The following is a 13,050-nucleotide window of genomic DNA, read 5'->3' as shown; positions in this document are numbered from 1 at the left end:
GGTGTAATAAACTGTTATACTTCTGTGTTGTCTGCTTGCCCATTCAGCTGTTGCATGGCATCCTGTACATGAGGGTCTTTTTGCGAGTGGTGGCTCAGATGGTTCCCTCCTTTTCTGGCACACAGGGTAAGTAAATATTTTTTTTACTGTTCCTATGCTGTCACATATTATGCCTCATTTATATATATATATATATATCTATATATATATATATCTATATATATATCTATATATATCTATATATATATCTATATATATATCTATATATATATATATATATATATATATCTATATATCTATCTCTCTATATATATCTATATATATATATATATATATATATATATATATATATATATAAATAATCTAGCTGTAATGTGTATCTATGACAAGTTTTCAGCGTTGTGTCAGTTTAAACTTGAATACTATTCTTCTTCTTTTGGCTGCTTCCGTTAGGGGTTGCCACAACGGCTCATCTTCTTCCATATGTCTCTGTCCTCTGCATCTTGTTCTGTTACACCCATCACCTGCATGTCCACTCTCACCACATTCATAAACCTTCTCTTAGGCCTTCCACTTTTTCTCTTGCCTGGCAGCTCTATCCTTAGCATCCTTCTCCCAATATACTCAGCATCTCTCCTCTGCACATGTCCAAACCAACGCGATCTCGCCTCTCTGACTTTGTCTCCCAACCGTGCAACTTGAGCTGACCTTCTAATGTACTCATTCTAATCCTGTCCATCCTCGTCACATCCAGTAAAATCTTACCATCTTTAACTCTGCCACCTCCAGCTCTGTCTCCTGCTTTCTGGTCAGTGCCACCGTCTCCAACCCATTTAACATAGCTGGTCTCACTACCGTCCCATAGACCTTCCCATTCACTCTTGCTGATATCAGTCTGTCACAAATCACTCCTGACACTGCTCTCCACCTACTCTACCCTGCCTGCACTCTTTTTCACCTCTCTTCCACAATCCCCATTACTCTGTACTGTTGATCCCAAGTATTTAAACTCATCCACCTTCGCTAACTCTACTCCTTGCATCCTTACCATTCCACTGACCTCTCTCTCATTTACACACATGTATTCTGTCTTGTTCCTACTGACTTTCATTCCTCTCCTCTCTAGAGCATATCTCCACCTCTCCAGGGTCTCCTTAACATGCTCCCTACTATCGCTACAGTTCACAATGTCATCAGCAAACATCATAGTCCACGGAGACTCCTGTCTAATCTCGTCTGTCAACCTGTCCATCACCATTGCAAATAAGAAAGGGTTCTGAGCAGATCACTGATGTAATCCCACCTCCACCTTGAATGCATCTGTCACTCCTACTGCAGACCTCACCACAGTCACACTTCCCTTGTACATATCCTGTACAACTCTTACATACTTCTCTGGCACTCCCGACTTCCTCATACAATACCACAGCTCCTCTCAAGGCACCCTGTCATATGCTTTCTCCAGGTCCACAAAGACGCAATGCAACTCCTTCAGGCCTTCTCTATATTTCTCCATCAACACCCTCAGAGCAAACATCGCATCTGTGGTGCTCTTTCTTGGCATGAAACCATACTGCTGCTCACTAATCATCACCTCTCTTCTTAACCTAGCTTCCACTACTCTTTCCCATAACTTCATGCTGTGGCTCATCAATTTTATCCCCATGTAGTTACTACAGTTCTGCACATCCCCCTTATTCTTAAATATCGGCACCAGTACACTTCTTCTCCACTAAAGTCTATAAATTATATTTTTCACTTTAACTTCAAATTCCATTATGGTTCTTAAGATGTGGAGTGGCACTGTATTCTAGTGTAACATCCGTATGTCTTCCCCAAGTAGTTAGCCCAAGGGTGGGTAAGTTCTGGAGGGCTTGGGTGGAAGCTACTGTATATGTTTAGCCTACTGTAATGGATTTGTTTTTTAATTTTTATAAATATACATCTGAAAATCATGTCAAAATACATTATTTACTGCAATGAAGTCAGTTAACCTATCTGTTATGTGTTATAAGTGTTTTATTTAGTGAATCATTCAGTCTAGGTAATGTACAGTACTAAATCATTAGTTTTTCTGAAAAATAAGACAAAAAATCGCCAGCTCTCCTTTTCAATCTCAATCTCCTTGCATACTTGTGAAACACTTTGCTTTTGCCATTCTATTATCAATACAGTGGATTTGAGTATTGTACTCTGCAGCCACTTAAATGATTTTTAATAGGACTGTCCATTGGCAATAGCTGTTCTAGTATTTACAGTCCATGCTGTTATGTTATAGCTACTCTCCTATATATGTCAACCTTTACATTAAGTGCCTTGTGTAGAGATGTACACTACATTATAGTAGTCCTTTGTGATACAACTTTATTCTTAACAGGCCTGGATGAAGTTTTAAGATGAAAGTGTCTGTGTGCTGAACTGTGGAAGCATTCAAGTTTGTGTACTCTTATCCATTCAAAGAGCTCAATACACAGCTTCAGTAGTACTGCAGTTACAGTAGATGCCGTAATCATAGTAGGCAATATGAAAAAAGCCAAATAGTATTTCGAAGTATTGACCCAATACATACAGTATCTTGTAACAGTCAATTAACATGAATAAAAATAACAGATAAAAAGGCACTATATCACAGATAACTAGAGTAGGGTAAAAATGCATTATATAGTGAATAGCACTGCCCTATATACAGTACCAGAAATATTCTGATTTCTCTCCCACATTACAAAGATTTGTTATATTTATTGGCTTGATGTAACTAAGTATAGAAGAGTGTGTGTGTGTGTGCACGCAAGGCCTGCAGTGGACCTTTGCTCCATCTGTGTTTGGTTTATTGAACTGCTTTATTTTCCACTGACTAAATAGTCAGAGGAATGCTTTCCTCTAAAATAATTCTTTTTTAATATATACAGTACTAGGGGGCTCCGCCCCCTGCTCGCTTCGCTCGCCAACCCCTGGCGTTGGGACATGACAAAGAGTGAGATGTATGAATTAGATATAGAATAGTGTGCAGCTTTGGATGATGCGCATAGAAATAACAAATAGAGTGTTTGGCATATATTAATGTTTTATTGGAATATTTCTTTGTACACAACATTAGTAGTAAAGATGGTGTCTTGTCCTTGAATGAGTGTTCCTTGGCATGGATCATTTATAATTTTAACTCTAACGTCAGATGAACGTCGAACACGTGAGAAGGCAACATAAAGTTGTCCATGTCCAAAAACGGGTTCAGAGAGGTAGATGCCAACCTTGTCCATGGTTTGTCCTTGTGATTTGTTGATGGTCATGGCAAATGCAGGTTTAATGGGGAACTGTCGCCATTTGAATGTAAAAGGTAATTCTAGGTCAGAACTTGTAAGGTCAATTCTAGGAATGAGAACAGTATTGTTAGCATGTGATCCTGTAAGAACTGTTGCTTGAATAACATTGCGTGTCATGGTGTTGACGACTAACCGTGTGCCATTGCATAAACCCTGTTTTGTGTTAAGGTTTCTTAATAGCATGATTATTGTTCCGTTTTTAAGGGCAAGGTTGTGTTGTGGTAATCCGGCTGGGTTAATAGTGTTCAGATATTCTAAGGGGAAATTTATATGTTCATTGTCGTCATCAGAGTCAACTTTGTCAGAGCTTAGAAAGATCTGTGTCTCTCCAGGAAGTAATGAAATGACCTGGTTATTAATGTGATTAACATTAATATTTTTTGGACATAATATAGTGCGTTGTGTTAAAAGGGGTATTTGGTCTAATGTGATTGCTGTTCCAAATATGTCTTTTACTAAGTCGTCTGAGATAAAGGATTGTGGAATTGAAATAATATCTGGGTGAAGTCCATCTGTATTTGTGAGTGTACCATTTCCCAGTTGTATTAGCCAACTGTTATATTCTGGATCTGGACATCACATGTTTTGTACCAACTGTATTGTTTTAAAGCAATGCCAATTGTCTGCGTATTTTAAGGTGGACTGAACAATAGCTGAGCGCATGGCATGTGGAACAATAGCCAAGCATTGTCTAAAATCTCCTCCTAATTAAAGAACTTTTCCTCCAAATGGAATATTATTATTCATCAACGTTTGTAGAAGTTTATCAATGGTGTTGAGTAAGTGACTGGATGCCATTGTACATTCATCAATAATTATCAGTTTTGCAAGACGGATGTCTCGGGCATTGCTACTGTGAATGTTCATAGTGGATACTGATGTCTCTGTGATTGGGACCGGTATTTTGAATATTGAGTGACATGTACGACCATTTATTAACAGATTTGCTGCCACTCCGGTTGTAGCAGATGCGATAATCATCGGTCATTTGAGCTTGGTGCTTTTCGCGTCTTGCTTTTTTTTTTTCTGTCAGTTCATTTGCGCGTTGTTCACGTCTCCGTTCATTTATTCTGTCTCTTCGCTCCCTTTTTTGTATGTCTGATACGCGAGCTCTTTCGGTTTGAAATCGTGCTTCTTTCGATGCAGCACTTTGACACGCGCGCTGAATGCGTCTACGTTAATTGCGTCTGTCCATTTGGGCACGTCTCTGTAACGGTGTCACTTGTGCTTTGCGTTTTTTGATCCGAGACATTTTTTCTCCCGGTGTTTCAGAAGCGCGTTTTATGCGCCGCCGTCTATTTTCTTGTTTCTTTCGTGTTCGTGTGTTTGTTCCCGTTATCCTTTCCGAATCGTTTTGTACCCGTGACCGTGTATTCATGACTTGTTTCTTTCTCAGCATGCGAAATATGGATAAGTAATAAGGAGGATCGCACTCACTGTTAATATGTATCCTTTTCTGCAGTTGAACGGTTAATAGTGCTTTATTGAAAGGACATCCACCTATGCTGACACCTATGCCGACACCTATGCTGCCTAGTGTGAAGGTGTCGACGTTCACTTTAGAATATGTGGCTTTGGGTGTCACTTCTTATGGATGTGTGGGGGGGATTGTTGTTGCGCGAGCGTCTTCTTTCTTTTTGTGTTCCTGTGTCTTGTTTGAATCCCCTTCTTTGTGTGTGTCCCGTCCCTTGCTTGTAGGGTCTGTGGGGTGGTTTTGTGTTCTTTTTTTTTGTCTTCCATGGGCTTGTTGAATCCCCCTCTTGGTGTGTGTCCCGTCCCGTCCCGTGCCTGTAGGGCGGGGGGGGGGGTGTGGTCGTGCCTTGCTGTTGTGCGCTCGTCTGTTCTTTTTTTTTTGGTGTGTTTAGTTTCGTGTGCAATGTGTTTCGTGCTTTGCCCGCGTTTGACTACTTTTTTATGTGCCTTTTCCTTTTTTCGGTGCTTGTTGCGCCTCATTTCTGTGACTCCTTTTTGTATGTGCTCACTCCTTTTGTCTGTGGTCTTGTCCGCCTCTCGCGGCCCCTCATCCGCCTTTGTCGCCCTCTTTTGTCCGCCTTTCTCCGACTCTCGCGGACTGTTTTTGTGCCTGCGCCTCTCGCGGACCCTCATCCGCCTCTGTCACCCTCTTTTGTCCGCCTTTCTCCTCATCCGCCTCTCTCGCAACTCTTTTGTCCGCCTTTCTCGGCTCCTCAGCCGACTCTCGCGGACTCTTTTTGCGCCTGCGCAGTACGTCTTTTTGCAGCTACGGCCCATTGCCGGATGTGCCTGCGTCCATCATCCGGTTTAGCATTCTCGGTTAGTAATATGGATATTGATTATTTGATGTTGCTAAAATATTGATAAATACATAACACTAGAAAGTGAAAGTAGTGCATTTATCAATTGAAGACCCACCTCAGACCCTCCTCTTCTTCTTTAATGGTCAAGAGTACTGTATTTAAAAAGCAAGCCTGTATGAAGAGGCATGCATTTTGCTCATTTTCAGCACATGACTTGACTTGATTTGTAGATTATGTAACACGAGTAATCTGAGATTTTTTTTCTAAGGATTTTTTCATGGATGTTTAAGATATAGTTTGTTGGTGTCTAGCGTTGGTTGCCATTGAGTCTTGTTTAATCAAACTTTGTCTGTTCTCCAAGAAAACATGAGATTAAAAATATTTCTCCTCCACCACTACAAATATGTTGTAGATTGCCTTTTGATTCTATCTAAATTATAGATACTTTATTAATCCCCAAGGTGAAATTCACATACTCCCAGCAGCAGCATACTGATAAAAATATTAATTAAAGAGTGATTAAAAACACAGTGCAAGTTAAAAAGAAGTGCAAGGTGGAGAGAGTGAGGCAGGTATAACAGACAATAACCTTGTATAGTGTTAACGTTTACCCCCCTGGGTGGAACTGGGGAGTTGCATAGTGTGGGGGTGAAACGATCTCCTCAGTCTGTCAGTGGAGCAGGACAGTGACAGCAGTCTGTCACTGAAGCTGCTCTTCTGTCTGGAGATGATACTGTTCAGTGGATGCAGTGGATTCTACATGATTGACAGGAGTCTGCTCAGCGCCCGTCGCTCCGCCACAGTTGTCAAACTGTCCAGCTCCATGCCTACAATAGAGCCTGTCTTCCTCACTAATTTGTCCAGGCATGAGGCGTCCCTCTTCTTTATGCTGCCTCCCCAGCACACCACCGTGTAGAAGAGGGCGCTCGCCACAACCATCTGATAGAACATCTGCAGCATCTTATTGCAGATGTTGAAGGATGCCAGCCTTCTAAGGAAGTATTGTCGGCTCTGTCCTCTCTTTCACAGAGCATCAGTATTGGTAGTCCAGTCCAATTTATCATCCAGCTGCACTCCCAGGTATTTATAGGTCTGTACCCTCTGCATACAGTCACCTCTGATAATCACGGGGTCTGGGAGGGGACTGGTCCTCCTAAAATCCACCACCAGCTTTTTGGTTTTGCTGGTGTTCAGGTGTAGGTAGTTTGAGTCGCACCTTTTAACAAAGTCCTTGATTAGGTTCCTATACTCCTCCTCCTGCCCACTCCTGATAGTCCACGATAGCACAGCCCACGATAGCAGTGTCGTCAGCAAACTTTTGCATGTGACAGGACTCAGAGTTGTATTGGAAGTCTGATGTATATAGGCTGAACAGGACCAGAGAAAGCACAGTCCCCTGCAGTGCTGCTGACCACAATGTCAGACCTGCAGTTCCCAAGATGCACATACTGAGGTCTGTCTGTAAGATAGTTCACGATCCATGCCACCAGGTATATAGTTATAGTTAACACATAAAAAATATAATTTTTGGATAGAGTATTCCTTTAATATGAAGTGTTGTTTTAATACTTGGTTAGTTGTGTCTTCTATGTTAATTGAATTATTAAATGAATGCTCGAAGTTTCTTGTTTTAATTTGAAGTTGAATTATATTGGCTATATGTTTTATTTGAAATTGACTGAATTGGTAGCCAAATTACCTTTTTTATTTATTATTTTTTTAAACTGATCCTACCCAGAGATCATTTGTTCATTTCAGATAAAATAAAACTGCATGAAATTGCTGTGGACTAAATATTGTTCTTTAAAAGTATTCAGTTTTGCCAGCCTATTTTGAAATGAATGTTCAGTTGAAGCAAACGAAGATTAAGAGGAGACATGATTGAAGTGTTTACAATTATGTGCAGAATTACTACAGTGGATCAAGACTGTTACTTTAAAATTAAGTCATCAAGAACATTGGACACAGCTGGAAACATGTCAACGTTAAATTTCACACAAACATTAGGACAGTTTTCTTTACATAGAGAACCATAGATACATGAAATAAGTTACCAAGTAGTGTGGTAGACCGTAGGACTTGAGGGAATTTCAAAACTGCACTTTGTTATTTTGGAAGAATTAAGTGAATTGGAGTGGCAAGCTTTGTTTGGCTTAATGGCCTGTTTTCGTCTAGATTCTTCTAATGTTTCTAAAGTACTCCAGTTGAGGAAGAGAAGTGGGAAACCATTATGGAAGAAAAATAGGCCAAATTAATTATGAAATTGAAAGTCTTTTTTTACTCTACATCGATTGATTAAACTCGTATCAGAGATAAGATTTAAGTAACTTCTAAGATCTGAGTTAAAAACTATAAAAAAAAAAACAGTAGACATAGGGTTCAGTGATTTTATGTTTGTTAATTGGCAAACTGATTAAGTTATTAGACGTTTGTAGAAATCCTGTCTCAACTGTGTAATACAGTGGCCTGTGGTCTCAAGGATATGCTGGTTCAAACCAAGAAGATCCCTCAGTTAGCAGTTTCATATCCCAGAGTTAAAAACTGGACATTGCCTCCTAAAAATAAATTTTTTCTGTGTGTGACATTTCTTATGAAAGCACCGCATTACAAAAGCTGAAGATCAGCTCTGTACAGGTAAAAAGAAAGTGTTAAACAAAAGTAATTTAGATAGAATCAAAAGGCAATAAAACAACATGTTTAAATAAATATCCATATTGATAAGCGTAACAACTTTCAAACCATCTTTCTTAAAATCCAAGCCATTCTTAAAAATGGCCCCAGGTGTCCACCGAGGCTATACATTTCTAGATGCAGTCCAAGTCTTTAACTAGCAGTTTGATGGAATGTAGCAAATTATATTCCCTGAGTATAATTTTGGTAGAGAGAGCAATCACAATTTTTGACATTTTCTTTAAGTTATACTAGGAGTGGACTAATATGGCTAAAATCAGTTTCACTGTATAAATAAAATTATTGCAGTTTTCTTATTTGTGCATACTTTTCAGACCAGAACCTTTTTCCCCACAAATAAACATACATATTACTTATTAATGTAATTAAAGTAATGATTCACATAATTAACATAGATGCTCATTTTATCCATTGTAGCACATTTTAATTCTCTGCTTTTCAGATACTTTTATTTGCAAGTATTCACCTCTGTTGCTCAAAGTACAGCTTCTCTCCCTCACTTACACAGTGAACAACCTCATTTGCGTGCGTATGGTACCTTTGTTAAGAAAACACAATACAAGACATAGCTCTTTCCTGTTCTGTTTTCTGGCTTGTATTGATTCACCAATCAGGTTGAACCACACAGCAGTCTGAATAATAATATTAAAGGGTTAGTCTCCATTATTATAGCTAGTCCATACACATTACTTTTAAGGCAACAATATACAAACCTAAAATGACATTTCCTGTTTCCTTAATGTTTAAATGTGTTCATAAATTGTATTATTGTTTGCATACCTATAAAACATTTTTTATTGAAACCCATAACTGTTGAAGAATCTAATTAAGTATACTGGACCAGCAGGTAGTGGCAGAAACTGGGCTTGATTTCATTTTCATCCATACCACAATTGAAGAAAAAAACAAAAAAAAACAAATATTAAATAAATAAAATGCTTAATTGGAATGGCAGTTGGTGCTAGGATGTATAGCATGTAAGCCTTTCACAACAATGTTCTAATGAGTCACTCTTTACTCCATCTAGAAAAAAAGTAAAGTCTGTATTTCTAAATTTGACAACACTGCATTGCTAAGACATCTGATTATAGGTGCTGTTTTATCAATTATGAATCTTAATTTGAAAGTGCTTTAATATGAAGAACATTAAATCAAATGTTTCAAATTCTTTAAGTGATACCACTTAAATGATGATCTTTTGCTGTCGAAACTGTCTGCAATCACTCCCTCCAGTTTTTGATACAGTTAATATCAAGCATCTTGTATTTTAAAAATGCCCATTAGCCATAGTTTTCAACTTTGAGCTGCTGCAGCTCATGCAAAAAGCTGTGGAAGTTATAAGCTAATGAAACAACTCTGGCTGTAAAATCAATATAAATTTGAAATGCTATATATCCTGCACTGAATCCAATTTTAGGATGTTATGATTTGATCTTTGCAGACTTTTCAAGTTCTTATAACTGCGAAGTTCTCACTTCATTTAGACCCCATTATGGCCAAGGTTAGTCATATATCATTTGTATGCAGGACTTACAGTAACACAGTTTAGGCAAATGTATCTCATAAGCTAGAACAGATAAGTTATATTATTAGTTAAAAATATTAATGAATAAAATATTTTGAAAATACTTTTTCTTGTTTAAGTCAAATGCTTAGAATAACAGCAACTGTTGGCTTAACCATGACATGAACTAATCGCATCATCATCTTCATTTCATCTGTTCCCACTTCTATGTGGGGTTGATGAGCTTTATCAGCCTTCTCCATACAGGTTGGTCCTGTATCTCCTTCAGATCTTCTGTTACTTTATTCATCCAACTATAGATGTTTTTATTGTCATGTTTCATCTTGTTTGTTGTGTTAAAAATGTTAATTGCATAAACTAGTTTTTTAACCCTAGCCTAAAATCATATTGGTTTCTGAAACTTCCCTTTTCTGTGAAAGTAAGTCAGTTTGTTAGAATATACAGTTTTATTTAATAATATGTGGTTTGAATACAAGAAGCCAGTATTTTCAGAAATATGTAGAATTGGAATTATGTGATAAGTACAGGTTTTTGTCAGTATCCATTTTCATTGGAAAATGTTTCCAAACATATATTGTTTTTCATATTTTTTATTCAGTTCATTTAGTGTATGTAAATTTTGTTGATTTTGTCAAACTGGCTGGCCTTGGGTCAAAAGTTGCTTGTGATTTTCTACTTTTAGCATAATTTAATTTTTCAATTTAAAGCAAATAACTGCAGAAGTGACAAAAAGATTTATCACTGGTAAGATTTAATGTATTCGTTTCTTTTAGTGTTGAAAAAGAAGTGGGAGGCATGGAAATGGCTCATGAAGGAATGATTTGGAGTTTGGCATGGCACCCTCTTGGTCACATTCTTTGTTCTGGGTCTAATGACCATACAAGGTAAGATCAAGTGTGCTAGGAAGTTTGTGTGTAATGCATCCATAAGCACAAAAGCAATGAACGTGTTTATGTGTCCGTCTTCATTTCCTACAAAAATATCTTAGACTTAATTGCCTGTTATGGTTTTGAACATCCTCTCTTTCCTTCATAGTAAATTCTGGACACGGAATCGACCTGGGGACAAAATGAGGGACAGATACAATTTAAACCTCTTGCCAGGAATGTCAGAAGATGGTGTAGAATATGGTACATTTTTGGCTCTCTTGCAACTATTTTCTTTTGTGGTGTTGTTTTTAGCAGTCTCTCTTTGTGTTGTAAGGGTTTGTGATGGAAGCAAATTACATTTTTAGACATTTTATTTTCCCTCTGCTCTGAAGTACACCTCTTTTTGTCTTAGAAAAAGAAATTATAAGAATTATCTTGAATATTTTTATATCTGATTAGTCACTTGTGGTGTGTGAATTGCTCTTCTAAAACTGAAACCTGTGCAGAAAGATTTTTTTTATGATTATCTGTTCAGCCTTGATACAACTTCTTCCTTTCTTAGCCCATTTTTCCACTCTTTGACATTGATATTAGTTTTGTTGACCATTGGGTTTTACAGACAGGGATTAACACCAAAGTACTTAAATGAAAGGTTTTGTCACATCAGTGTTGATTAAGTAGCATAGCTCTATTTTTCTGAAAACTGTTTTTTTATCAAGCAAAAGATAAGATGAGAAAGATGTTCCATTACTGTGCACACAAATTTCAGCTCGATTGATGTAAGTCTTTGTGATGTGAAAATAAAGCTGTAGTGATTGAAGAAAAGGTCACATGGACGTTAAAAGAGTGTTCCTCCAGTAATAAGCATGTATTTGTATTAAGTCTTCTGCATCAGCTATACCTAAATTAAAGCAGCAGAGCAGTATCTGAACATCTTGAATATTGGTAGAAGAATGAACTGCTCTGTATGTATACAGACATGACAAGCTTTCTAGGTGGAACAGCAAGTGTGTGATGTAGTGACCAGGGCATTAGACTTTAAACCCCCAGGCTTCCAGTTTAGTCTGTTCTTGCGTGAATATCTCCTCTCCAACAATTGCAACATCTGCTGATTTTGTAAGACTGTCTCTCTCTCCTTCTACGTATAGTACAGTATAATGCCCATTTGGCATATAACATGTAAAAGAAAACACACTAGTAGCCTTTGATATCTGCTGTAAATTTATATTATAAAATGTCTGCTTATATATGTTGACTGAGAAGTAGGAAAGTTTTAAACTTGCATTTCATGTCTTATGATTCTAGATGACATTGAGCCGAATAATTTGGCTGCCATACCAGGTATGGGGATTCCAGAACAGTTAAAGATGGCTATGGAGCAGGAACAAGCTGGTGAGTTTTTTTTTATTTTGTGTATTGTAATAAGAAATTTAGGTTCTTGGAAAATACTTGGAGGTTCTATTTGTGTTATTTATGTTAGCAGGTAAAGAGGAGCCAACTGAGACTGAGATGACAATCCCTGGACTAGATTGGGGAATGGAAGAAGTAATGCAGAAGGATCAGAAGAAAGTCCCACAGAAGAAGGTTCCTTATGCCAAACCCATCCCAGCACAATTCCAGCAGGTAGTGTCTACTAAATTGTAAATGAGTATTTATGATATTATCTATTGTCATTTGTGGATTATGATTCGTGTCCTGACACATTTGCATTATTAAGTAGAACTGTGAACTTTTTTATTAATATACTGTATAAATGAAACTTGCTATTAAGGCAGTAGGCTTAGGGATCAATTTTAAAGGCATCTGTGTTTTTGAGAAATATTAATTACTGTGCACATGCCTCTATTTGTATTATGCATTACTATCATGTCAATCTGTGTGTATGTGCATTTATATATACATTACATAGCAATGAAAGCAGTGTGCTGGGTGCAGTTTAAAATAGTAGCTGAGGTTTTAACATTGGCATAACTATCAACTGCTACTTTTTTTTCAAATTCTGCAAAAACACATATGGGTATTGTGGTGATGTGGAGATGTTTTTTGTTAGCTCTCAAATTAGTTTATGGTTGGTTCCTGCCTTGTATCCCATGTAGTCAGGACAGGTTCCAGTTTCTATAACTCTGAAGAAAAGCAAATTTAGTGAGTTTGATACTTGGTGAATAGACTATATTAGATTACATAACTGACCTGAGAAAACAACTGATTTCATATTTTGTTGCAAATTGAAGGATTAACTTTACTTCAAACATGGACATTATTTTAGCATAGGGTAACTGCCCACTTTTCACATCCCACTATTTTAACAATATCAGCTAGTAGCAAGTTGAAGCATTACTACAGCATTGCCAAACACAATTTTTTGGTTG

The 13,050-nt window shown here is 37.6% G+C and overlaps 1 protein-coding gene across 3 annotated transcripts in view; it reads left to right on the top strand.

Moving 5' to 3' along the window:
* Positions 1-13,050, top strand: part of wdr33 (WD repeat domain 33) — a 197,542-nt gene that overhangs the window by 128,966 nt on the left and 55,526 nt on the right. For 2 of the 3 annotated variants that reach the window (XM_028793089.2, XM_028793093.2), the window contains exons 10-14: positions 48-126; positions 10,586-10,696; positions 10,848-10,942; positions 11,987-12,073; positions 12,162-12,304. In XM_028793089.2, the coding sequence (XP_028648922.2) occupies positions 48-126; positions 10,586-10,696; positions 10,848-10,942; positions 11,987-12,073; positions 12,162-12,304 (515 nt within the window). The remainder of the gene's footprint in view (positions 1-47; positions 127-10,585; positions 10,697-10,847; positions 10,943-11,986; positions 12,074-12,161; positions 12,305-13,050) is intronic. The other variant, XM_028793092.2, reaches the window with a different exon arrangement.

The sequence above is a fragment of the Erpetoichthys calabaricus genome, chromosome 2 (genome assembly GCF_900747795.2).
Source record: "Erpetoichthys calabaricus chromosome 2, fErpCal1.3, whole genome shotgun sequence".
NCBI lineage: Eukaryota > Metazoa > Chordata > Cladistia > Polypteriformes > Polypteridae > Erpetoichthys > Erpetoichthys calabaricus.
This window is presented reverse-complemented; position numbering and strand designations above follow the sequence as displayed.